The following is a 27,673-nucleotide window of genomic DNA, read 5'->3' as shown; positions in this document are numbered from 1 at the left end:
GCAGCCATTTTGGTGCGAGAGAAACAATAGGACGGAAGCGGTGGGGAACCTGGCTGAGGCAGCAGGTAACGCTCGCGTTGTCTGGCCTATGGCCCTAGTTCCCCAGGAACTTTGAGGGAGATTTTTTTCCGGGCTACTGGGAGACGTGGTCTCTGATCATTGGAGTCTTCCAGGTTATTTGGTAAGGACGTCTACCGTGGTCATTGTGGGGGAAATCTCCCGGGGTCCCTGTCGATTCTATTTTCTTGGGTCATTTGGGAGGAGCCTTGTTTCTTCCGATCAATGGAGAGATATTTCCCAGGTTTTGGGGGTGCAGAATCCTGCTGGGTCGTTGGAGGGGTCTCCCGGGTTTTGCGGGGGCAGGATCTTTCCGGGTCATTGAGATCTTCCCGGGTCTTAGGAAGCCCAAGATCTACAGTGTCATTGCAGGGTCTCCCCTGGTCATTGGTGGCCACGATCTCCCCGGATATTTGGCGGGGGGAGAGGGATCTTCTTCCCGGATCTTTGGATAGGAGTCAGCCCAGCGCCTCAGGTACTGTTACCTGGGGTCGGCAGATGTGCAGCCATTTTGAGTGTTGAATGCCACTTGGGCCCGTCAGATGGTGTTCGATGACGGAATCTACACACTTAACCTTATTATGAAAAAAAAAAAAAGCCTTAAAATGGATGAGAGGACATCTTTATAGTGATATTTCCACTCTTTACATTTAATTACAGACTGCTTTTGTCTTTTGCATCCTAATGGCTTATTTTATTTTAGGATTGTGTTCGGTCTCATGAAAAAAGCCACACTAGCAGAAAAATGAGTGAAAATAAAATGTGGAAACCAGTAAAATCTAGTGCATGTCAATACCAGGGGAAGTAGAACTAGTTACTGCTTCGAATTAAGCATTTCGGTAGCACATTGTACATAGAATAATAAATCATCTTCAATAATTTTAAGAAAAAGTACTGAAATTTTGGAACGTGGTAATAAAAATGTTGCAGATCATCAGTTCTGTGATATTTTTAATAAAGGACCATGATTACAATAATTTTGTTTAATTCTAGTGTTTAAACTGTTTGCTGTATTTGCATTTGTAGCCAGGTAACATTTTAAGTGAACTAAGATGCTTATTTTTATAGGTTGTTGCTGTGGGGTTTGTATAATTGCATCCTGTAACTTGGATGTTAAGTTTAAGGAGAAGCTTCAGGGTGTTATTTTAACTTGAGCCACTATCAGAGTTAGAAAGGACCAAATGAATACCTTGTCATATGTGACATAATAGGCCAGTTGATGACCTAGTAACTTCTTTTTGAGAAAAAGTTAACTATTAACTGTCATTTTTTTCATTTAAAAAATTTTTTATTTTTTGTGGTCTTGTCTGACATTGCCATTTTGATAGATTTACCTGCTTTGTGACTTTAGAATTCACAAGCATTGTTAGAAATCAAATGGAGAATCACTTGAACCCAGGAGCTCAAGATCAACCTGGGCAACATAGCAACACCCTATCTCTACAAAAAAAAAAAAAAGAGAGAGAGAGAGGCAGAGGCAGAAGAGAGATAGAGGCAGAGAGAGAGAAAGAAATCAAATGGATAAGAACAAGGACTACAGTTGTAGAAACCCGTTTTTTTTGTTTGTTTGTTTGTTTGTTTGTTTATTTGGTTCCTTTGTTTTTTATGCAAAGCCTCGGTGAGGAGGGAGCAAGGAGGAAGGGGAAGGTCTAGAAACTAGTGTAACATATGTAATAGACTTCTTTTGTCGTAGGTAACAGACAGATACACTGTGTGCCAGCCCTGTATCTGAGCAGTGGGATGTGTGGGGAAGGAAGGAGCAACCACTGACTGATGAACCATTGCTAGTCTCCCTTCTGAGAGGGATGCCAGAGCCTTCTGTTAGCTCCTGAGATGTCACTGGTATCTAGGCAACAGGGAAGAGCCTGAACCTCCCTGAGGCCAGCTTGCTTAGGCGAAAATTTTCCATTGTTTGGCTCGTAAAGAGGATGCATTGGGGAAGAATTTTCCCTTTAACTGAAGTTATTTCCCCTAGTGGGATAATCATCTTAAGTAACAAATTGAACACATTCTTATACATTAGAAAGTAGGCAGATGATTATTCTGTTATTACATTTTAAAACATGTTTCTGGTTTTTTTTTGAATAAATTAATAATAATAAATATTTATTTATTATTATTATTATTTTTGGAGACAGAGTTTCCCTCTGTTGCCCAGCAGTGATGTGATCTTGGCTCATTGCAACCTCTCCGTCCCAGGTGTAAGCAATTCTCTTGCCTCAGCCTCCTAAATAGCTTGTCCTACAGTCTTCTGCCACCAGCTAATTTTTTGTATTTTTATAGTGACGGGAGTTTCACCATGTTGGCCAGGCTGGTCGCAAACTCCTGACCTCAAGTGATCCACCCACCTTGGCCTCCCAAAGTGCTGGGATTACAGGTGTGAACCACCATGTCCAGCCTTTACATATATATTTTAAATACAGACAGTCTTAAGTTGCCCAGGCTGGAATACAGTGTAGCAGTCATAACTCACTGTGGCCTCAACCTCCTGGGCTCAAGTGATCTTTCTGCCTCAGCCTCCCAGGTAGTTGGGGCTATGGGCACATGCCACTGGATCCAACTCCTTTAAAACTTTTTTTTGTAGAAACAGGGTCTCCCTTTTTTTACCCAGGCTGGTCTTGAACTCCTGGCATTAAGCAATCCTCCTGCTTCAGTGTCCCAAAGCGCTAGGGTTATAGGTGTGAGCCACTGCATTCGGCAAAGATCAGTTTTCTACACAAATTTGATGGTATTGCTGAGACTGCAGCCACATTTGTTTGGGGATTAACCTAACCCCAAGCCTGTCAGCTTTCACTCTGATGCCCATTTGTTTAGATGTGCTTTAAACTTGATGTCTGTGGACTGTGCCACGGTTTCCTTCCTCCTCATCAGCAGAGGGTGGTGGTAAGTTCAGTTTACCTGCTTTTATGGGGTGCCCTGTGGAGGTGGCAGACCCGGTATCTGCTTGGCCTTGGTGCTGAAGAGTCATCATATTTCTTGAGAACTTGCCTAGTTACTCAAGGAAGAAAGAGGAGGGCTGAATGTAGTATACTTGACTAAGGAATTTATTTTTTTATGAGCTTGAACAATCTGACAGGAAAAACAAAAATAACTTGTTAAACCATCTTTTTGCGAATTACTGAGATTATGATCTTCCTAAATTAGTTCTTATTGAACGTTTTCAGTTTTTCAGCTATTATTAATAGAAGTTTTACTTGTAAGGCAGTAAAAGGCATCATTCCTTGAGAGTATCTGTTTTTCCAGACAAATGCCTCTGGAGGAGAGAGAGCTCAGCTGATTACAGACCCACTACTGAAGGGCTTGGGATTTTCTTGCTTTGTGTTTGTATTTGAGCATGAGGATAGGTGTGTCTATCCCTTCCTCAGGTCTTTGTGCTGCCTCTGCCCTTTATAGATTCTGTGCTGGGCCTTCTGAACAACTTCCAGGGTCTCATGTTGAAGACTTTATGGGTTAGTCAGAATGCTGTATTTACATTGAGAAGGCCAGAGGAGGACTATAAATGCAGGATACAAGGTCCTGGGGCATTTGGGAGGGTAGAACTTACAGGGGTGCCAGTTGGCAGCTGACAAGCTTAGATCCTGGGGCTTAAAAACTAGTGGACGTGTGGCCTGGTGCAGTGGCTCAGGCCTGTAATCTCAGCTCTTCAGGAGGCCGAGATATGCAGATATTTGATCCCAGGAGTTTGAGACCAGCCTGGGCAATGTGGTGAAACCTTCTCTCTACTAAAAATAACAAAAAATTAGCTCAACGTGGTGGCATGCGCTGGTAGTCCTAGCTACTTGGGAGGCTGAGCTGGGAGAATCACTTGAGCGCAGGAAGGCAAGGCTGTAGTGAGCCATGATTACAACAACTGCACTTCAGCCTGGGAGATGTGAGTGAGACTCTGTCTCAAAAAAACAAAAACAAAACTAATGGATGTGACCAGCAGGACTGGGGCAGGTGAGGCCTGGGAAAGTAAGGGACAGGACCCCTGGGATGATTTATCTCATATTTAAAGACTGTTTTTACTTTGGAAAATAACTTAAGCTCCTTGTTATGATCAAGAGGAGAGTAAGATGTTAAAACTGGAAGTAGCTTGTTGGCCTTCAATGCTGGTCTTGAAATGCAATCTTATTTTATTATTTATTTATTTATTTATTTATTTTGAGACAGAGTTTCGCTGTTGTTACCCAGACTGGAGTGCAATGGCACGATCCCGGCTCACCGCAACCTCCGTCTTCTGGGTTCAAGCAATTCTCCTGCCTCAGCCTCCTGAGTAGCTGGGACTACAGGTGCGCACCACCATGCCCATCTAATTTTTGTATTTTTAGTAGAGACGGGGTTTCACCTTGTTGACCAGGATGGTCTCCATCTGTTGACCTGGTGATCCACCTGCCTTGGCCTCCCAAAGTGCTGGGATTACAGGCGTGAGCCACCGCGCCTGGCCACATTTTTTGTTTTAAGCCTCCATGCCTCGCCTCAAATGCGATCTTGGTTGACTGAATCCACTGCCTTCCTCACAAGCTGGGTGATTCTGAAGAGATCAGTGTGACCTTTGCTTTGGAACTATGAATGCAGTTAAATTTGATTTCCCCAACAAAATTTTAAAATATTTTGCTGTGTCTTATTTTGGAGAGCTATCTCAGGACTTCTGAAGGGTAATTGGCAAGTGTCTCTTTATTAGGACATAGTGCTATGATTGGTGCAGTCTTAAGAATTTTCTCACAGTTGTATCTCATTCTTTTCTGGGCTGATCTGGAAGAACACTGACTGTACTCAGGCAGAATGGGTTGGGTGATTCAAGCTGCTAGATTGCTGCCATGAACCTGGAATAGTTTGCAGACCCTTGTGGGGAGTATTTGTCTAAGTAAGATGTTGAAAGGACCTGGAGGAAATTGTCAGAGTTCCCTTGGTCACAGGAACTGGTGCAGCATAGGGCACCCTTTTGTCCCTGTTCCAGCAAATCCAACACTCAGGGATGATTGCCTGGGCAGGTCAGGGATACCCTGCCTCTGTGGCTGCCCATTGGGACTGAATCACTTTTGGCACCCGTTATTTCAGAGGATGAATTTATGGTCATTTGGGTTTGGCAGTGAGCTTAAGAGCTAAACGGGGTAAACATTGCCCACTGGCAGGAAACATGTAATATTGTCTGAAGCTAACTGGACCATTATTTTTTTTGTTTGTTTGTTTGAGGCAGGGTCTTGCTCTGTCTCTGAGGCTGGAGTGTGGTGGTGCAATCTTGGCTCACTGCAACCTCTGTTTTCTGGTCTCAAGTGATCCCTCCACCTCTCCCTCCTAAGTAACTGGGACGACAGGCATGTACTACCATGCCTGGCTAGTTATTTTTTGTAAAGACAAGGTCTCACTATGTTGCCAGGGTTGTTACCAAACTCCTGGGCTCAAACAGTCCTCCTGCCCTGGCCTCTAAAGTGTTAGGATTACAGGTGTGAGCCACCACACTGGCCCTGTGGGGCCATTACTTATTGGCATATGAGAGAACCTGTAACTTGAAGTAGCAAAAATCTCTCACAGAGTGAGACTTCTGAGCAATTTTTGGCTTTAGTCTGAGAGAGTTGCTTCTCTGTGTTCCTGTTGAGTTACATTTCTTCCAACATGGCGGGAGACTGGAGACTGAGAATTGTCCTTAAGAGAGGGGTAACTGGCTTTTCAAAGAAGACTGGAAACTCTCAGGAGGTGTATGGAATACATTTAACTATTTGAAGAAAATTTGGCCAGATGACCCATGGTTTGTAATCCTAGCACTTGGAGAGGCCGAGACAGAAGGATCACTTGAGGCCAGGAGTTCAAGGCCAGCCTGGGCAGCATAGCAAGCCCCCATCTCTTAAAACAAAATAAAGTTTGATATATTGATAAAGGGGACATAATGACACCTTAGAATCAATCATTGTTTTAGCTAGAAGCTTTTAAAATTGCTAAAATTCTTTATAATTCTAGCAGGTTATTCTGATAAATGTATTTCTTTATTATTATTATTATTATTATTTTTTTTTTTTGAGATGGAGTTTTGCTCTTGTTACCCAGGCTGGAGTGCAATGGCGCGATCTCGGCTCACCGCAACCTCCGCCTCCTGGGTTCAGGCAATTCTCCTGCCTCAGCCTCCTGAGTAGCTGGGATTACAGGCACGTCCCACCATGCCCAGCTAATTTTTTGTATTTTTAGTAGAGATGGGGTTTCACTGTGTTGACCAGGATGGTCTCGATCTCTCGACCTCATGATCCACCCGCCTCGGCCTCCCAAAGTGCTGGGATTACAGGCGTGAGCCACTGCGCCCAGCTATTATTATTATTTTTGAGACAGGGTCTCGCGCTCGCACACAGGCTGGAGTACACTGGCGTGATCGTGGCTCACTGCAGCCTTGACCTCCCAGGCTCCAGTGACCCTCCCACTTCAGCCTCCCAAGTAGCTGGGATCACAGGTACGTGCCATTGCGCCTGGCTAATTTTTTTAATTTTTGGTGGAGACAGGGTCTCCCCATCTTCCCCTGGCTAGTGATAAAGATATTTCTGGGTAGACTGAAAGTTCCTTCGTCCACATTCCCCTTACCTTCAAGCCCTGTAGTCTGTTATTCCAGAAATCTGGTTAGACGAGGCAAAGAGATAGGGCAGTGTGGTCCTGCTGGTGGTTCTAAAAAGGAGAAGCAGCTGGGAGGCCACTGTGTCCCTTATGGAAAAGCTTGTCCATATTTTTGGAACAGAACCTTCTGTTTTGGGGGAAGGAACTACATTATTGTATGACTTTCATGAAATCACTCCAGTTAAATTGTGGTTTCTTTTTATTAAAACCAGAATGAAATGCTATTGAGGGCTCCTACTTCTAGCGCCTTGTATACACTTTAAGGACAGTGTGTGTTGTGGTTGTTATCCTCACTTAGAGTGAAGCTCTGGGTACAAGGGTGGGTTGCATCAGTGTTTGTTTCTAGATGGATTTAAAACCATCAAGAGCTAGGCAGCCATCTGTGTTTTCCTGTTTCAATCTTGGATCCTCCTCTTCTCCCTGTATTTTCTCTTTCAGTTATAAAGGTAATGTGTGCTCAGAGTTGGAGGATATTATAAGAAGTTTAAAACATTCATAAAACTGAAAAGAGGGGAATCATGATCTTACCATCTAGTATAGGGCAGGTTTTCTGGTGTCTGAAGCTTATATAAAATAATTTAAGCTGGGCACGGTGGCTCACACTTGTAATCCCAGCACTTTGGGAGGCTGAGGCGGGCAGATCGTAAGGTCAGGCGTACGGGACCAACCTGTCCAATGTGATGAAACCTCGTTTCTACTAAAAAATACAAAAATTAGCCGGGCGTGGTGTTTTGAGCCTGTAGTCCCAACTACTCGGCAGGCTGAGGCAGGAGAATCACTTGAACCTGGGAAGTGGAGGTTGCAGTGAGCCGAGATCATGACGCTACAATCCAACCTGGGCAACAGAGTGAGACTCCATCTCAAAAAAATAAACAAATTAATAATAATAATTTTAAAATATGTAACAAATAATTTGTGATTATACATGTAATTATGAATGCCATCTTTAAACAAAAGAATGTACAAATATGAGGCTGGGCACGGTGGGTCATGCTTGTAATCCCAGCACTTTGGGAGGCCGAGGTGGTGGGTGGATCACCTGAGATCACGCCATTGCACTCCACCCTGGGCAACAAGAGTGAAACTCTGTGTCAAAAAAAAAAAAAGAACATGCAAGCATGAAAACAAATTAGGTAAGAAAGTGAATGTTTAGATTGAGAAAAAAAATCACCAAAAATTACACATTTAAAAATGTGGAAGTAACTTCTATGGTACTTATGTCCCTACATTTTGGAACAGCAGTTTGACCACCTCTTTCTTTTTTATTTTTTTGGGGACAGTCTCACTTTGTCTCCCAGGCTGGAGTGCAGTGGCATGATCTCACCTCCCTGCAGCCTTGACCTCCCAGGTTTAAGCTGTTCTCCTGCTTCAGTCCCTCAAATAGCTGGGACTACAAGCCTGGCTAGTTTTCGTATTTTTAGTAGAGATGGGGTTTTGCCATATTGCGCAGGCTGATCTTGAACTCCTGAGCTTAAGCGATGTGCCCCCCAAAGTACTAGGATTATAAGCCCGAGCCACTGCACCTGGCCTGACCACCTCTTTCTATAATAGCAGTGTTAAAACTTTCTGTAGAGAGAAAAGAAGGATCACCATAGTCACTTCTCAGGGTAGTTGATCCCATCTTGTATTTATTTATTTATTTGTTTGTTTGTTTGACATAGGGTCTCAGTCACGAAGTCTGAAGCTCAGTGGTATAATCAGAGATCACTGCAGCCTCAAACTCCTGGGCTCAAGAGATCCTCCTGCCTCACCCTTCTGAGTAGCTAGGCCTACAAATGTGTACCACCACAACTTGCTAATTTTTTTGTAGAGATACGGTCTTTCTGTATTGCTGAGGCTGGTCTTGAACTCCTGACCTCAAGCATTCCTCCTGCCTTGGCCTTTTAAAGTGCTGGATTATAGATGTACTGTGGTACCCAGCCTGTTATTGCTAACAACATAGATAAGTTTCTTTCAGTTTCAGCACTCATCACATGTCATTTCAATTTTTAGGATTGTTGTCCTATTTGGGAAACCTGTATCAACTTTCTTTCACGCATGAGCTGTGAGACTTCAAGGCATTCAAGGTTTCTTATGCAGTGACTGCAGGGCCTTGGAAGCTGGTACTTTTTGTTAGTTTTTGTATGTATGTGATAAGACATATGTAAAATAGTTTCCCGTTTTAACTATGTTTGAGTGTACAATGTGTACAATTCAGTGACATAGCTAGTACTTTTTGGCAGTCTTTTTTTTCTGTAAATCTTTTAAACAACATAGATTATCCACTTTATATATTAAAAAAATGATCTGTGTGCAGCAGGAGAAGTCTCTCTCCCTCTCCCTCTCTCTCCCTCTCTCTCTCTCTCTCTCTCTCTCTCTCTCTCTCTCTCTCTCTCACTCTCACTCTCTCGCCCTCACCCCCGCTTGTCGCTCTCATCTCTTGTCTCTGTCTCACTCTGTTGCCGAGGCTGGAGTGCAGTGGCATGATCACAGCTTTCTGTGGCCTCGACCTCATGGGCTCAGGTGATCCTTCTGCCTCAGCCTCCTGAGTAGCTAGGACTATAGACATGCACCACCACACCCAGCAAATTTTTAATTTTTTGTAGAGACTCAGTCTCATTATATTGCTCAGGCTGGTATTGGAACTCCTGGGCTTTTAAGTGATCCTCCCATCCTCCCACCTCAGCCTTCCAAAGTACTGGGATTACAAATGTGAGCCACCATCCTGGCCAGATTATACAATTATATATCTTCTTTTTTTTTTGAGATGGAGTCTGTCTTACTCTGTTGCCTGGCCTGGAGTATAGTGGCACAATCTCTGCTCACTGCAACCTGCACCTCCCCGATTCAAGCGATCCTCCTGCCTCAGCCTCAAAAGTAGCTGGGGGTGCAGGCACATGCTACCACGCCCAACTGATTTTTGTATTTTTAGTGGAGATGGGGTTTCGCCGTGTTGACCAGGCTGGTCTCGAACTCCTGACCCCCCTGACCTCAGGTGATCACTTGCCTCAGCCTCTCAAAGTGCTGGGGTTATAGGCGTGAGCCACTGTGCTTGGCCCATCTTCCTTCTTATAACTTGAAAGTTTATCATAAATGAGGCGGGACGCAGTGGCTCACGCCTGTAACCCCAGCACTTTGGGAGGCTGAGATGGGTGGATTACTTGAGACCAGGAGTTTGAGACCATCTTGATCAACACGGTGAACCCAGTCTCTACTAAAAAATACAAAAATTAAGCCGGGCATGGTGGTTTACGCCTGTAATCCCAGCACTTTGGGAGGCCCAGGTGGGCGGATCACAAGGTCAGGCATTTGACACCAGCCTGACCAACATGGTAAAACCCTGTCTCTACTAAAAATACAAAAATTAGCTGGGCGTGGTGGCACACGCCAAAAATACAAAAAGTAGCTGGGATTACTGAGTAGTAATCCCAGGAGGCTAAGGCAGGAGAATTGCCTGAACCTGGGAGGTGGAGGTTGCAGTGAGCCAAGATCGTGCCATTGCACTTCAGCCTGGGTGACGGAGTGAGACTTCGTATAAAAAAAAAAAAATTAGCCAAGCATGGTGGCACGTGCTTGTAATCCCAGCTACTCGGGAGGCTAGGCATGAGAATCACTTGAACCCCGAGGCAGAGGTTGCCATGAAGTGAGATCATACCACTGCACTCCAGCCTGGACAAGAGAGCGAGACTCTCTCTCAGGAAAAAAAAAGTGACCCAGTGCAGTGGCACGTGCCTGTAATCCCAGCACTTTTGGAGGCCAAGGCGGGAGGATCATTTGAGATCAAGAGTTCAAGATCAGCTTGAGCAACATAGCAAAATCCCATCTCTACACAGAAATACAAAAATTAGCCAGATGTGGTGGCATATGTCTGTAGTTGTCCCAGCTACTTGGGAAGCTGAGTTGGGAGGATCACTTGAGCCTGGGTGGACCAGGCTGCAGTGAGCTGAGATTACGCCACTGCACTGCAGCCTTGACAATAGAGACCCTGTCTCAAAAAAAGAAAATATATCATAAACATTTTCACCTGGTTAAAAAAATATAAAATTTATAAGAAAGCTCTTTATGGTATCCTAATAGTCCGTCATAAAATTGAATGAAAAAAATATTTTTGTTTCATTCTTCTCCTCTTGCTGGATGTGGAGATGAATGTGTTCATCGTCAAGGATGATAGATGTCCTGATTTTATGGAGCAGTGGACTTGAATTTTATGGAGTTTTCCTGAGGTTGACAGTAGTTTGATGCTAGTTGATGGTACCCAGACAGGTCAATGTAGTGTTCCCACAAGACATCCTTTCAGAGTCAGACATTGACTGTTTTCTTCCTGAGTTTATTTTACTAAAAATGTTTTTGGTTTTTTATTGTTTGTTTTTTTCTTTGAGTCAGGATCTTGCTCTGTCACCTAGGCTGGAGTGCAGTGGTATGATAGTAGCTTGCTATATTCTTAAACTCCTGGGCTCAAGTGATCCACCTCAGCTTCCTGAATAGCTAAGACTATAAGCAGGCACCACCATCCCTTGCTATTTATTTTTAATTTTTTGTAGAGATGGGGGTCTTGCTGTGTTGCCCAGGCTGGTCTCAAACTCCTGGGCTTAAGCAATTCTGCCTTGGCCTCCCAAAGTGCTAGGATTACAGCTGGCCTTATTCCTTTTTGCATATTCATTTTGTCACCAGGGATTCTACCTCATTTGTTGCCACCTTCCTTGAAAGTTCACTTTATGGGAGGGAATAGTTTTCCTTTTTTTTCTTTTCTTTTTTTTTTTTGAGATGGAGTTTTGCTTTCATTGCCCAGGCTGCAGTGCAATGGCATCATCTTGGCTCACCGTAACCTCTGCCATCTGGGCTCAAGGGATTCGCCTGTCTCACCCTCCTGAGTAGCTGGGATTACAGGCATGCAACACCACGTGTGGCAATTAATTTTGTATTTTTAGTAGAGATGGGGTTTCTCCATGTTGATTAGGCTGGTCTTGAACTCCCAGCCTCAGGTGATCCGCCTGCCTGGGCCTCCCAAAGTGTTGGGATTACAGGCATGAGCCACTGTGCTTGGCCGGGAATGATTTTCTTTTGGCATTGTGCTGACACACTTTAAGGCTGGACTGGCAGACTCAGTGTTGGAAGAGGCCTTCTGTATATACTTAAGACTAACTTATAACCTCTCCTTACTTTGCCTACAAAAGATGGGGATAGTTTTTATCTTTTATTTTCATTTATTTTTACTTTTTAGTTTTTTTAGTTAGAGTCTTGCTCTGTCACCCAGGCTGGAGTACACTGGCATGATCTCAGCTCACTGCAACCTCTGCCTCCCCGGTTCAAGCAGTTCTCCTACCTCAGCCTCCTGAGTAGCTGGAATTACAGGCATATGCCATCATGCCGGGCTAATTTTTGTATTTTTTAGTACAGATGGGGTTTCACCATGTTGGCCAGGCCAGTCTTAAACTCCTGGCCTCAAGTGATCCAGCTGCCTTGGCCTCCCAAAGTGCTGGAATTATAGATATGAGACATTGTGCCTGGCCAATAGTTTTTATTTAAAAAAATTTTTCTAAATAAAAAATAAAAATAAAAAAATAAAACACACACACACACACACACACACAAAATTTTTTTTCTGGCCAGGCGCAGTGGCTCACGCCTGTGATCCCAGCACTTTGGGATGCCGAGGTAGGCGGCTCATGAGGTCAGGAGATGAGACCATCCTGGCCAACACAGTGAAACCCTGTCTCTACTAAAAATACAAAAAATTATCTGGGTGTGATGGTGCACACCTGTAGTCCCAGCTGTTTGGGAGGCTGAGGTGGGAGAATTGCTTGAACCTGGGAAGTGAAGGTTGCAATGAGCCGAGGTCCCTCCATTGCACTCCAGCCCTGGGCGACAAAGCGAGACTCTATCTTGAAAAAAAAAAAAATCATACCACTGCACTCCAGCCTGGCAACAGAGCCAGACTTCTTCTCAAAGAAAAGAAAAAGAAAATTATACTTACTTCTCATCTTCATGGTTGGCATGAGATAATTATTTTTGGCCGGGCACGGTGGCTCACATCTGTAATCCCAGCACTTTGGGAGGCTGAGGCAGGTGGATCACCTGAGGTCAGGAGTTCAAGACTAGCCTGGCCAGCATGGTGAAACCCCGTCTCTTTTTTATAAAAAAATTAAAAAAGAAAAAGAGAATTATTTTTTAGCGATGAATTAGCAACCTGAAAACCTTGGTCATATCTTTGGGATATGGCCTCAGTATCCACATAGAATAGCTGAATGCTGGTTAGTATATTTGTTATAAACAATGATAGAATTGAAATCTTCTTATAGCCACATTTTCAAAGTTTATTCTTCATTAGTCTTTTGTTACTTGATTTTCTACAAGAGAGAGTTTTCCAAAAGGTTAGTTGTCATTACATTAAGAGCTTGGGTTTTGTTTGACATGAGATGTGTCTACACCAGAAGATCTCAGATGAATGTTCAGGCATGGGTCCTTAATTTATATTCCCCAGTTTATGCAGACTTATAAGGTGGATGATAATAAATGCAAAATAAACTAATATTAGCCAGTGCTTGGAATGCATTTTGTAAAGTGTGCAGCATGCCACATTTCAATACTTGTACTCACTATATGATTGGTGTGGATTTGGATGATGATTGCAGTAGGTGTCTTATGAGTTCTCTGCTGTGTGTGGTAGGTATTCATGACACAGTAGTGATTTGAGGCATATTGTGTGGAGTGCCTACTTTATGCTGGTGCTATTTTAGATCCTGGAAATTCAGCAGTGAACACTACAGTAAAAAATCTGACATTATGAAACTTGTGGAAAATGCGGTGGGAGGAGACAGACAATAAATAAGACAAATAAGAAATGCCTGAGGTAGGCAGGGCGCGGTGGCTCACGCCTATAATCCCAGCACTTTGGGGGGCCGAGGTGGGTGGTCAAGAGATCGAGACCACCCTGGTCAACAAGGTGAAACCCTGTCTCTACTAAAAATACAAAAATTAGCTGGACGGTGCGCGCCTGTAGTCCCAGCTACTCGGAAGGCTGAGGCAGGAGAACTGCTTGAACCCAGAAGGCGGAGGTCGCGGTGAGCCGAGATTGCGCCATCTCACTCCAGTCTGGGTAACAACAGTGAAACTCTGTCTTAAAAAAAAAAAAAAAGAAATGCCTGAGGTAGGCGACTGAGTTGAGGGGGATGGAGACAGCAAACCACCATGTATGTACCTATGCAACAATCCTGCAGGATGCAGGATGTGCACATGTACCCCAGAGGCGGGGGAAAAGGAATTAGGTGTGGTGGTGCACGCCTGTAATCCCAGCTACTGGGAAGGCTGAGGCAGGAGAATCGCTTGAACCCGGGAGGTGGAGGTTGTGGTGAGCTGAGATTGTGCCATTGTACTCCAGCCTGGGCAACAAAAGCAAAACTCGGTGTCAAAAAAAACATAGAGTATGTTAGTTAGATGGTAATAAGTAGGAGAAAATGAAGCAGGGGTGCCCCAGGGAGTGGCACTTTTAGATAGAGTGGTTCAAGATCTCATTAAAGAGGTGACATTTGCTCAGCTGGCTGTGGTGATATACGCCTGTAGTCAGAACTACTCAGGAGGTTGAGGTGAGAGGAACACTTGAGCCCAGGAGTTTGAGGCTGCAGTGAGCCGTGATCACACCACTGCACTTAAGCCTGGGCAACAGAGGAAGACCCTATCTCTTAAAAAAAAAATGCTGACATTTGCCTAAAGAGCTGAAGGAGGTTGAGAGAGTGAGGCAAGGGGTTTATCTGGGGGAAGAATATATCAAGCAAAGGGAATTGCAAGTACAAAGGTCCCTCAGAAGCCAGTATAATTGGAACATATTTGATGTTGATATTTTGTTCCTTATGGATACTTTTATTTTTTTGAGACAGAGTTTCACTCTTGTGTCCAGGCTGGAGTGCAGTGGTGCAATCTTGGTTCACTGCGACTTCTGCTTCCTGGGTTCAAGCAGTTCTCTTGCCTCAGCCTTCCAAGTAGCTGGGATTACAGGCATTTACCACCACGTCCAGCTAATTTTTAAAAAATGTTTTAGTAGAGGCCAAGGCTGACCTTAGCATGAGTGATTCAAGATACTCAAAGTGAGGCAGATGAACCCAAAAAGAATAGATGCAAAAGGAAATTTCAGCCAATGAGTTTGTATGTAGAAACTATTGAACAGCGGGTAGGATGTATTTGTATATGTGTGTGTGAGACAGAAGTCTTGCTCTGTCAACCAGGCGGAAGTGCAGTGATACGATCTCAGCTCACTGCAACCTTCACCTCCCTGGCTCAAGTGATTCTTGTGCCTTAGCCTCCCACGTAGCTGGGACTACAGGCGCCCACCACCACGCCTGGCTAGTTTTTTTGTATTATTAGTAGAGACTGGGTTTCACCATGTTGGCCAGGCTGGTCTCGAACTTCTGACCTCAAGTGGTCTGCCTGCCTCGGCTTCTCAAAGTGCTGGAAGTACAGGCATGAGCCACCACACCTAGCAGGATCTTTTTAAGTATAATATTTTCTTATTATTAAAATAATACATACTATGGGCTAGGCAAAGTAGCCAATAATTTTTTGTATTGTTAATAGAGATAGGGTTTCACCATGTTGGCCAGGCTGGTCTCAAACTCCTGACCTCAGGTGTTCTGCCCATCTTGGCCTCCCAGAGTGCTGGGATTACAGGCGTGAGTCACAGCACCTGGCCATTTTGTCATTCCTCTTAAATACCTAGGAATGGGATTGCTATGTATATAATAAGTATATGTTTAACTTTATCAGAAACTGCCAGACTGTTTCCCAAAGTGGCTTTGCATTCCTACCAGCAATGTATGAGGCATTGCATGATTAACCCTGGGTTTTATATGTGTACCAGGCACATGCTGGGTGTTGGCTCTGGGACACATGGGGAGGAGGTATGGGTGGTGAGGGTTGTTTTTCCGCCATCAGTATAGTGTGCCTTATACCATTCCTCTGTGACTGCTTGACCCTGGGGCTTTTCTTGAGCCAGAGTAAGTGGCCCCAGCTGATCCCATTTTGTAGTCTCATTAACTAAATTCTGGATGAGCGAGCTAAGGGCCCAGGGGCTTTCATGAGTCATAGTCATTTTATTTGCATTACTTAAAAAGTTAAGAATATTACTCGGGAGGCTGAGGCAGGAGAATTGCCTGAACCCAGGAGGCGGAGGTTGCAGTGAGCCGAGATCGTGCCATTGCACTCCAGCCTGGGTAACAAGAGCGAAACTCCGTCTCCAAAAAAAAAAAAAAAAGTTAAGAATAATAAGGCATTTTTTTTTCCCCAACAGATCCTTAAACCAATTTGATAGATTTGGTGGATGGACTGTGGGGGAAAACTGTATGCTGTGCTAGGATGGATGTTCTGTGTTTCTTATGTGTTCATAGTTTCGTGGACAAATGTGAGGCAATGTGGAAAGCTAAAATAGATACTAAATCTGAAGCCAGTATTTTGCATTTATTTCCTGTCTTTCTAGGTACTGGGCCCACACATTGCATGGGCTTTATGGTAACTGTTAATTTTCCAGCCTTCCAGGGAAACTGAGCTTTAGACCCTAGAGGTCACACTGCAGAGAGCGGGGCGGAGAGGGGAGAGGAGGGAACAGGGAGATTGGTGCATCTGGTATAGTTGGCTTTTCTTTTCTTCTGGTGTAGTTGAAGCCCCTACGGAGGAAGCTGATTTGCTTTGTAATCTTTGGAAAATTGATCCTTCATTTTCTTGCAGAGATAGGGGCTGTGAGGGACCCTAGAACAGAAGCTCCGCTTATTTGCAACTCCAAATGTGAGAAGTGTGTTTTATAGTGAAGCCTACTTATGTTCATATTGAGAACATAATCGAAACAAAAGGATCATAAAATAGGAGTTACCTTATTATGTGCAATGCATTGATATTTTGCAAGAGTGCTGGGATTCTAAGCAAGAGCCACCATACCTGGCCTGGATTGTTTCTAAGGCCTGGCCCATGAGGAGCATCTTGTGCTTTAACAGTTTTATAATATGGTGCCTGACATGTGCTTTGGTACTGGCACATGAACCAGTAGCTTCTTTTGGTATTACTCTTATTCAAAAGGTCTTTTCAGTAGACTCTTGTCAACTAGTCTGCATAGACCTGGAGAAAAGGCTTTTGTGGCCAGACTTCTCAGAGCTCCATCTTAGGGATAGAGCCTAGAATGGCTAGAATGTACTCATATTTACAGTCCCACTGCCTGTGTTCAGTTTCTGGACTCTTCTCAATATATGCCGTCCTGGAGGCTTTTGTGGTGATGAGAAGGTGGTACCAAGCGATCAGAACCTTAGGTTTAGATTCTCTGCTCTTTGCATATAGAAAAACTTATTGATTCGTAGCCCTTGAGGTCAGTTGAGGCCCACAGTCAGGCACTCTCTGAAAGGAAGAGATTAACACCAGTTTACACTGTTTAAAAGAGGCTACTTTATAAATAGAAAATATTAACTAAGTGGGGTGGCATGTGCCTGCAGTCTTAGCTGCTTGGGAGGCTGAGGCAGGAGTATCCCTTGAGCCAAGGAGTTTGAGGGTATAGTGAGCTATGATCCTGTCATTGCACTCTAGCCTGGGCAACAGAATGAGACCCTGTTTATTTAAAAAAAAAAAAAAAAAAAAGGTAAAATAAAAATTGGCTGGGTGCAGTGGCTCATGCTTGTAATCCTAGCACTTTTAGGAGGCCAAGGTGGGTGGATCTCCTGAGGTTAAGAGTGCAAGACAAGTCTGGCCAACATGGTGAAAGCCCATCTCTACCAAAAATACAGAAAAATATTAGCCAGGCGTGGTGGTGGGCACCTATAGTCCCAGCTACTTGGGAGGCTTCGGCAGGAGAATCGCATGAGCCTGGGAGGCAGAGGTTGCAGTGAGTGAGATTGCACTTCAGCTTGGGCGACAGAGCAAGACTCCATCTCAAAAAAAAGTAAAAATTAAGCTGGGCAGTGCCAGAGATCATGGGCCCTAGAGGCAGCTGTGTGGATTCACTTGGGAGAAATGGCTTATTGTCCCTGGTCCTGGGTGAGTTTCCTAATCTTCTCTAATTAGCTTCATTGTTTGCAATAGGGTGTAAGAAATTCCTGTAATGAGCCTGATACATAATAGGTCATTTCCCCACATTAGAGAACAGAGGGCACATCTCCAGATCCATCCTCACTCCTTTCTCAGTTGGAGTCATGGGAACTGAAGGCGTTCCCAGTAAAATCCCTATACATATACTGAAATGTAACTCAAGCCCTCTAAGAAATGGTAGTAGAGACTGCATAAATTAGACAAAACACAGAGCGAGTGCAGCATGCCCTGTACCAGTTAACAGTGCATACAGAGATGTGCTGTGCTGAAAGCACGCATTCAGTGCGTGGCTTTGTGAGTGGATGCGACCCTGATCGCCCCAGGAGCACAACTTTGGTGTAAAGGTGTGCTCCGGCTTTTGGTGATCAAGTTAGAATGATAAAAATAGTCAGTGACCTAGAACACTGTCTATCTTTTTAAATGGAGTTAGCCAGCCTTGATCAGTTGTTTTTAGATACAGACGTTAATCATTAAAGCTGGACCCAAGCTCCATTGCTAATAAGGCTAATGGGGCTTGTCTTTCGCCTTGGGCAGGAGCAGTGTGTGTAGACAACCTGGACAAGTAAACAATGAGTCTTACTATATAATGATTAAGCAGGTTTTCCCTATATTTAAATGCATTTTATAAAAACAGAATTAATAGGAGACCTGGGCATCATTCACATTAAGCTTGACATTCTTACCAGAAAATGGTGGCCGGGCGCGGTGGCTCACACCTATAATCCCAGCACTCTGGGAGGCTGAGGCGGGTGGATCACAAGGTCAGCAGATCGAGACCATCCTGGTCAACGAGGTGAAACCCCATCTCTACCAAAAATACAAAAATTAGCTGGGCATGGTGGTGCGCACCTGTAGTCCCAGCTACTCGGGAGGCTGAGGCAGGAGAATTGCTTGAACCCAGGAGGCGGAGGTTGCGGTGAGCCGAGATCGTGCCATTGCACTCCAGTCTTGGTAACAACAGCGAAACTCCGTCTCAAAAAAGAAAATGGTAAGATTTAATCCAGGCATTAGGTTTGAAATTGTGATTTCACCTCACCATTGCATCAGTTTTGCCTATGGCTTTCTAACACCATAGTGGGGCCTCTGCCTTTTTAGGGGCACCTGGAACCATTCCCTGCTTGTCTGCATCGAGCCCCGCCCCTATGAGCTCATGGTGTTTTTGTTTTTCTGCTGGAGAAGGCGGGGCCAAAGTGGGTGGCATGGGCGGAGCCCCGCTGGAGCTCGGACTGTTTGTCTTTGTCTTTCTGCTGGAGGAGCAGGGCGAACAGCTCTAAGGTACTTCCTACGCTACTTCTAACCCCCATGTCATCATTGTGTTTGCTTCCAGCAGAGCGTCCTGGCCAGAGCAAGCCAAGAAGCCAAGTCGAGAGGGACACACAGACAGACAAGAGACAGAAGACGTACTGGCTGCTGGACTCTGCCGCCTCCCCCTTCTTCCCACCATCTGCGCCCGGAGGATGAGCCCAGCCTTCAGGGCCATGGATGTGGAGCCCCGCGCCAAAGGCGTCCTGCTGGAGCCCTTTGTCCACCAGGTTGGGGGGCACTCATGCGTGCTCCGCTTCAATGAGACAACCCTGTGCAAGCCCCTGGTCCCAAGGGAACATCAGTTCTACGAGACCCTCCCTGCTGAGATGCGCAAATTCACTCCCCAGTACAAAGGTAAGTCCCAGCTGCTGGAGGGGTTGCCACACTGGCGAGGAGATGTGAGGGATCGTGGCCATAGAAGGCCCTGGCAGCCATCCCTGGAGCCCTCACTCTTTCCCACTCTGCTTTTCCTCCCTCTCCTCCTCCTCCTCCTCCTCCTCCTCCTCCTCCTCCTCCTCCTCCTCCTCCTCCTCCTGGCCTTCAGCCCAGCACCTCACACCCTCAGTTTTCAAGCCTGGTAAGATTGCTCAATTCTGTTTTGTTTTGTGGATTTGAGTTTGATTTTGGTAGAAGTGTAGTTGTGTTTTATGTTCAGGTGTCTCTTGATCACAGTAACCCATAGTCCCCCATGGTGGGGACGGTGGGGGAAGACTTTGGGAGGATTTTACCCAGAATACTTGCCGCCTGCTTTTTGTCCTCCAGGAAACCAGAAGCCCGGGTGATTAGGTAGGCCGGGGGAGCAGGGTTGAGTCAGATGGAATGCAGGAGTGGGAGGCCTGTGCTGATTAGCCCAAGCCCTTTGCTGTTACAGAATGTCCCCAAAATTGCTATGTGAAAGCAACCTTTCCATTCACAGATAATTTTTTGTTCCTTTTTACAATGTATTTTATAGGGGACATCAGCAGCCACCAGCATGGTGGGGTCTTTGTTGGGGAGGGGGGGAGTCTTTTGTAAATCAAGGAAGAATCCATTAAAGAAATTAATTTTAAATGTGCATTGTCTGGTTACATAAAAGACTCTAGAACAACTTAGGTTCTTTTGGGACTGTTGAAACATTGTCTTGAAGGACAGAATGTACTGGGTGCCTGTCTCTGTACTCTGAATATGCATGTGTATTGTGGTGGGGATGGGGGAGTTGGGGGCCCTCACTTGGTCCTTCTCTGTTGTTTTTTCCAGGACAAAGCCAAAGGTCCCTTGTTAGCTGGCCGTCCCTACCCCATTTTTTCCCCTGGTCCTTTCCCCTGTGGCCACAGGGAAGTGTGGTCTGAATCCCCCACCCTGGGTCCTCTGCACCCAGAGCTGGGGCCACCTCAGAAGTGTCGTCTCTCTCTGAGCATGCATTCCCCTGCAGCAGTCGAGCGGGCGGGCAGCAAGGACTGAGCAGATTGAGTGATCCTGGGGCAGAGAGGCCTGGGAGGAAAGGTGTTCAGCCAGTCGTTTGTAAGGCGCTCGTCGGCACCTGCTGAAACGCCCCCCACCTGACAGCCCCATCCTCAAAGACTGTCTAATTACTCATGGCAGGTTCTAGAGACTTAAGGGGGAAAGCTGCTTTCAAGGTCACCACGTTTGTGCTCCCCAACCAACTCTATCAGCCTTGTGATCATTTTGTTCTTTTGTGACATGAGATTGCAAAGACTAATAAAAACATATTTTATAAGGAAAAAAGGCCTGGGTGCCTACCCCATGTGGGGGCACTATGGGAAACCTTTGCTAGGGTGTCTTGTGCTGTGTGGTTTGTTTTGTTTGCCCCTTTATTTTGCTTTGCTTACCCAGTCTTCCCTTATTCTTGGTTCTCAACCCTCAGGCAAACCTGTGTTCCCCAGTATTCAGGCTCTGCTTTAAAGCAAGCTTTGAGGCTGCTGGAGTTTCTGTTTAGGGCATTAAAATTTCCTGCAAACTATAAAGACCAATGTTTTAAGTCTTTTAGGATTAGAAGAGTTACATAAAAATTAATAAACATTTTCAATGATGGAAAAATGTGTCTTGTAATTCTTTGGCTCTTGCCTTGTTGAGTACATCAGAGAGGAAGACTCTCGGCCATGTTTGCTCCCTAATTGCTTGTCTTGTATGGTGTCATCTTTTCTAGCTGTTTTGATATTTGTTAAGTTTGCAGATGAGTTTGGGGCCTCTGGCAACATAGAGACTAAAGAACTGGGTAAGAAAAAACAAATGTTACAATCATGTTACTTACAAGGCTTCTTCCTGTGGAATTAAAAGTTCTTTCTGCTGCTCACCCCCTTCCAGGTGTGGTATCTGTGCGCTTTGAAGAAGATGAAGACAGGAACTTGTGTCTAATAGCATATCCATTAAAAGGGGACCATGGAACTATGGAGATTGTAGATAATTCAGACTGTGAACCAAAAAGTAAGCTCCTAAGGTGGACGACAAACAAAAAACATCATGTCTTAGAAACAGAAAAGACCCCTAAGGACTGGGTGCGCCAGCACCGGAAAGAGGAGAAAATGAAGAGGTGAGTGGAGACTGAGCAGCCAACCCTTGGCTATGTGGGAGGGTTGGGGATTTTGGTTACAGCCCAGTTCCCTGGAGCTAAGAACTCAAGTGGACTTATTAGGTGCCCTGTCATTCAGTGGATAATTCCCACATGGTGTGCTCTGCCTCTCTTTTATTGTAATTGACTCTGGTTAGATCATGCCAGTTTGGATAGACAGCTTCACTGGCCTCTGTAAGAGATTCACTCACTTTTCTATGACTGCTGTGTACCTGGCTGTGAACTGGAGATGTAGCAGTGATCGACAGGAGCCATCCTTTTACCTCAGGTTGTTCATCAGTAGTTGAAGACAAAATGGGCAGTTGGACATCCCCGAAACTCAGTGATTCCCCCTAAGCAGGGCCATCCTACTCCTGCACCTTGGCAAAGCTTGTGAAAATATAAATTGTATATATAAATTGAAGTACATATAATGCAGCTCAGTAGGTTAACCTGTTCCCATGAAATCTTAGGTTCTTTTTGCTGTAGAAAATAGTAGTTGGCTGGCCCCTAATTTTATTTTTTAAAATCAACTTTCTTGAGGTATACATACGGTAAAATGCACCAATTTGAAGTGCTCAAAGAGTTTTGGCAAATGTGTACACGGTAAGCCACCACCACATCAAGAAGTCACTTTCCATTACTCTAGAAAGTTTCTCACTGGGTGTGGTGGCTCACGCCTGTAATCCCAGCACTTTGAGAGGCTGAGGCAGGTGGCTCACCTGAGGTCATGAGTTCTAGAGCAGCCTGACCAATATGATGAAACCCCATTTCTACTAAAAATACAAAAATTAGTCGAGTGTGGTGGCATGTTCCTGTAATCCCAGGTACTTGCGAGGCTGAGACAGGAGAATCGTTTGAACCTGGGAGGCAGAGGTTGCAGTGAGTTGAGATTGCACCATTGCACTTCAATCTGGGCAACAAGAGTGAAACTTCGTCTTAAAAAAAATAAAGACAGTTTCTTTGTGCCTCTTTTAACCCTGAATTTCTTTATTATTATTATTATTTTTTTTTTTTTTGAGACAGAGTCTTACTTTGTTGCCAGGTGCCAGGCTGGAGTGCAGTGGCACAATCTCGGCTCCCTGCAACCTCCGCCTCCCAGGTTCAGGCAATTCTCCTGCCTCAGCCTCCCGAGTGGCTGGGACTACAGACGCACGCCACCATGCCCAGCCAATTTTTGTATTTTTAGGAGAGACGGGGTTTCACCATGTTGGTCAGGATGGTCTCGATCTCTTGGCCTCGTGATCCACCCGCCTCGGCCTCCCAAAGTGCTGGGGTTACAGGCGTGAGCCGTCTAACTTCTGATAAGACATACTGATTTATTGGTCCTTATTTCTTTATAGCCATAAGTTAGAAGAAGAATTTGAATGGCTAAAGAAATCTGAAGTCTTGTACTACACTGTAGAGAAAAAGGGGAATATAAGTTCCCAGCTTAAACACTATAACCCTTGGAGCATGAAATGTCACCAGCAACAGTTACAGAGAATGAAGGAGAATGCAAAGCACCGGAACCAGTACAGTATCCTTTGTTCATGGGCATCTCTGCATTGAGGGTTAGGGGAGAGAAAACAAGGAAGGCCCTTGGATCTTGAAGAAAGAAGTTGGGTTTTTATAGTCATGGTTGAGTTTCTTCTATCCAGGTTATTTCAGAACACCCTGTATGATAATTATGAGCAAATAATCACTTCCCTCAGGGCAGCTACTGGCCTAGGAGTGTAGATGATGATGAGTGGGTATAATGGGTCTCTGGGAGGTGAGGGGTGCCTCATGAAGGGGCCAGCTTGCATCAGGTAGGTTTTGGCCTAGATAACCTAGAGGAGGATGGCAAGGGGCTGCCTCCTGTTTTCAAACTCTTCAGAAGTCTCAAAACATTTCTCACCTGCAAAGGGCTGGGGTGTTTGGGTGAGAAGACTGACCTTTCACTCGTGGTTCACCAGACTGGCACTGGACATGAGCAGTATATGAGGAAATCTTTCTTTTCTTCTCTGTTTTCTTTTTTCTGGAGACAGTCTCGCTCTTTTCCCCAGGCTGGAGTGCAGTGGTGTGATCTCGGCTCACTGCAACCTTGGCCTTCCAGGTTCAAGTGATTCTCATACCTCAGCCTCCCTAGTAGTTGGCATTACAGGTGTCCGCCCCCACGCTAATTTTTGTATTTTTAGTGGAGACAGGGTTTCACCATGTTAGCTAGGCTGGTGTCAAACTCCTGACCTCAGGTGATCTACCTGCTTTGGCCTCCCAAAGTGCTTGGATAACAGGCCATGAGCCACCTCCTCTCCCCCTGCCTTCTCTATCCCTCCCCTTTCCCTCCCCTCCCCTTTGTAAAGGTGAGGTTTCACTATGTTGCCCAGGCTGGTCTCAAACTCCTGGGCTCAAGTGATCCTCAGCCTCCAAAAATGTTGGGATAATAGGCGTGAGCCACCATGCCTAGCCTGTATTTATTTTTTTGGTCTCTTAAAAATGTGAAAACCATTTCTAGCTTATAGGCCATGCAACAGCAAGCAGTGGGCCATAGTTTACCAGCTTCCCCTCAAGGGAGCGCTGGTTCCTTGAATGGGAAATGATGAGACAATGGTCTGTGCACTAGACGCACCCATTAATTCTGATCATTGTTTCTAGACCTTATTAGTGCACACGGCTGGGAAGCAGACATTTACTTTAAAGAGAAAAGTAGCTGGGCATGGTGGCTCATGCCTGTAATCCCAGCCCTTTTGGAGACTGAGGCGGGTGAATCACAAGGCTGAGAGTTTGAGGCCTGCCTGGCCAACATGGTGAAACCCCCCATCTCTACTAAAAATACAAAAAATTAACTGGGCATGGTGGCGGGCGTCTGTAATCTCAGCTATTTGGGAGGCGAGCCAGGAGAATCGTTTGGAAGCAAGAGGTGGAGGTTGCAGTGAGCCGAGATCGCACCACTGCACTCGAGCCCTGGTGAGAGAGTGAGACTCCTTCTCAAAAATAATAATAATAATTAATAAATAAAGAGAAGGCCGGGCATAGTGGCTCATGCCTGTAATCTCAGCACTTTGGGAGGCCGAGGTGGGCAGTCACAAGATCAGGAGAATAAGACCATCCTGGCCAACATGGTGAAACCCTGTGTCTACTGAAATAGAGAAAACTAGCCGGGTGTGGTTGTGCACACCTGTGGTCCCAGCTACTTGGGAGGTTGAGGCAGGGAATCACCTGAACCCGGGAGGCAGAGAGTGTAGTGAGAAGAGATCGCAACATTGTACTCCAGCCTGGCGACAGAGGGAGACTCCCATCTCAAAAAGTAAAATCAAATAATAAAGAGAAAAGTATTTTCATGAGTTTATACTGATACTTCCAGTTCACATATAAGGCTACAGGATTTACTGAACTTGCTTGTTGTTCTACTTGTAATTGAGAACATTGTTTTTGGACCCTAGTCCTACACGTAGCTAAGAGTTCAGGAAATGGCTCATGTGTCTCCCAAGCTGGAAGAGCCCAGGCGTAGGCTGCTTTCACACCAGTTCCCTGAAAAGAAGTAAAGGTGTTTCTCAGCTTTCTACTCAGCCCTGGACTCCCTGTGTGGAGGCAGCAGGACTATTGGAGTCTCCTGTGGATCACTGCATCCAGGCACTGTGCATTGGGAGTACCAAGGACCCATGCAGTAGCACTTCCTTTTGGGGGTATTTTTCTTAACTACTCAGAATTTATCTTACTGGAAAACCTGACTTCCCGCTACGAGGTGCCTTGTGTCCTTGACCTCAAGATGGGCACACGACAACATGGTGACGATGCTTCAGAGGAGAAGGCGGCCAATCAAATCCGAAAATGTCAGCAGAGCACATCTGCGGTCATTGGTGTGCGTGTGTGTGGCATGCAGGTGAGGGGGATGCTAGGGCTGGCTAGGGCATCCAATGGCTGTCACTTCCCCATGCTGGCATAGTCCTGTTTGCTCAAAAGATTCCAGGCCAAGGCGGGTGGATCACTTGACGTCGGGAGTTCGAGACCAGCCTGGATAATATGGCAAAACCCTGTCTCTACTAAAAATACAAAAATTAGTTAAGCATGTTGGTGTACACCTGTAATCCTAGCTACTTGGGAGGCTGAGGTACGGGAACAGCTTGAAAACCCAGGAGGCGGAGGTTGCAGTGAGCCGATACCGCAGCATTGCACTCCAGCCTGGGAGACAAAGTGGTGAAACCCCATCTGTACTAAAAAAATATGCAGAAATTTAGCTGGGCATGGTGGCATGTGCCTGTAATCCTAGTAATCCAGAGGCTGAGACAGGAGAATTGATTGGGAGGCGGAGGTTGTGGTGAGCTGAGATTACACCACTGCACTCCAGCCTGGGCAACAGAGCAAGACTCCATCAAAAACAACGATTCCAGATTTAACTCCACATGAGTCTGTTGCCTTTTGGTTAAAAAAGAAAGCATGCATGCCTGCATGATCCGGAGATTGGGTTGATTGACTGAGTCCAGAATCTGTGGATAGTAGTTGAGAAGAAAGCAAGAGGGTTTAGGTCCTCTCTAGTGACCCAGATGTTGAGTTGGGGTGCCAGGGCACAATGACCAAACCCAGGTTGGATGGCTGCATCCCAGGTGGGGGCCAGTCAGAGAATATAGTGGACAGTGGCTCATGTGTGACTGGTGTACTTGACAAGCTTTGATCTGATGTGATCTGTCACATCCCTGCCACGCATACATACCGCTGCCCAGGATCCAAGGTTTGAGATGGCCCTTAGCCCCTGACTTGCTGGTCTCTCTCCTACAGGTGTACCAAGCAGGCAGTGGGCAGCTCATGTTCATGAACAAGTATCATGGACGGAAGCTGTCGGTGCAGGGCTTCAAGGAGGCACTTTACCAGTTCTTCCACAACGGGCGGTACCTGCGCCGTGAACTCCTGGGCCCTGTGCTCAAGAAGCTGACTGAACTCAAGGCGGTGTTGGAGCGACAGGAGTCCTACCGCTTCTACTCAAGCTCTCTGCTGGTCATCTATGATGGCAAGGAGCGGCCCGAAGTGGTCCTGGACTCAGATGCTGAGGACTTGGAGGACCTGTCAGAGGAGTCAGCTGATGAGTCTGCTGGGGCCTATGCCTACAAACCCATCGGCGCCAGCTCTGTAGACGTGCGCATGATCGATTTTGCACACACCACCTGCAGGCTGTATGGCGAGGACACTGTGGTGCATGAGGGCCAGGATGCTGGCTATATCTTCGGGCTGCAGAGCCTGATAGACATTGTCACAGAGATAAGTGAGGAGAGTGGGGAGTGAGCTTGCTAGCTGCTCCAGTACCTGAGAGACTTGCTGTGTCCCTGGCACAGCTGTGCTGTGTCAGGGAGGAGGCCAGTATGGCCAGGTGGTGGCTCCTGCAGCCTGAAGCTGATGTGCAGTGGCCTCTGTGAGCCCCAGCCTGAGCCAGCCCCAGCTGCGCTTGGAGTCTTTATTTATTTTAACTATTTCTTCAACATTCCACATTTGATGATGATACCTCTTTCTTCCCCGAGTGTATCTGTCCTAATACAAATCTTTTTGTTTATTGTATATAGTGCTGCTGTCATTCTTTCAAGGGCAGGGAGTCACCCTCCCAACCCTAGGAATCCTCACCACATGCCGTGACCACCTTCCTGGTTCAATATTCTGGCCACCACCACTACCCCATGGATCCTAAAGTCAGCACAGCCTCTTGGCATGGTCTGCAGTCTCCAACCTAGCACGCTGAAGGTCACCCAGAAAGGATCCCCCCCATATACATACCTTAGTCAGATTCTTCTGGGATCTGTGCCAGCTGAGAGTCTCAAACCACACAACACTTGGCACAGGTCTTCTCATGGGCCCTATGCAACTTAAGCCAGTTAGGTGGCAGGTGCTCCAAACCTTGGGTCCAGCTTTTACTCCCTTCTATGCCAGCCAAGAGAGGACTTAAACTGCAGAGCCAGAACTGGTACAGAGAAGGCAGGGTCTGGATGTCAGTTTCTGGCAGTTCTACCCCTCACCTAAACCTCACACTATGCCTTTGTACTCTAGACATAAAAATAGGCAACTGGGTCAGACTGATTACAGGATCCCAACAGTGGAAGGCTGAGGTGGTAGGACTGCTTGAGTCCAGGAATTTGAGACTAGCCAGAGCAACATAGCAATACCTCGTCTCTACTTAAAAAAAAAAAAAAAAAATGAGCTGAGTGTGGT

The 27,673-nt window shown here is 45.7% G+C and overlaps 1 protein-coding gene across 13 annotated transcripts; it reads left to right on the top strand.

The window, feature by feature from the left end:
• Window positions 1–27,026, top strand: IP6K2 (inositol hexakisphosphate kinase 2). 13 transcript variants are annotated; one of them, XM_054245620.2, is made up of 7 exons: window positions 1–65; window positions 4,210–4,328; window positions 18,998–19,326; window positions 21,277–21,502; window positions 22,864–23,039; window positions 25,189–25,364; window positions 26,258–27,026. In XM_054245620.2, the coding sequence occupies exons 3-7, from the start codon at window positions 19,125–19,127 to the stop codon at window positions 26,756–26,758; spliced, it is 1,281 nt and encodes a 426-aa protein (XP_054101595.1). In that variant the 5' UTR covers window positions 1–65; window positions 4,210–4,328; window positions 18,998–19,124; the 3' UTR covers window positions 26,759–27,026. The 13 variants fall into 13 exon arrangements, with proteins under 13 accessions (XP_054101595.1, XP_054101594.1, XP_078206931.1 ...); XM_054245619.2 differs by having other exon boundaries at window positions 18,995–19,326; XM_078350805.1 differs by having other exon boundaries at window positions 4,206–4,328.
• The last annotated feature ends 647 nt before the right edge of the window (window positions 27,027–27,673 follow it).

This window comes from Callithrix jacchus, chromosome 15, assembly GCF_049354715.1.
Source record: "Callithrix jacchus isolate 240 chromosome 15, calJac240_pri, whole genome shotgun sequence".
In the NCBI taxonomy this organism is placed as follows: Eukaryota; Metazoa; Chordata; class Mammalia; order Primates; family Cebidae; genus Callithrix; species Callithrix jacchus.
This window is presented reverse-complemented; position numbering and strand designations above follow the sequence as displayed.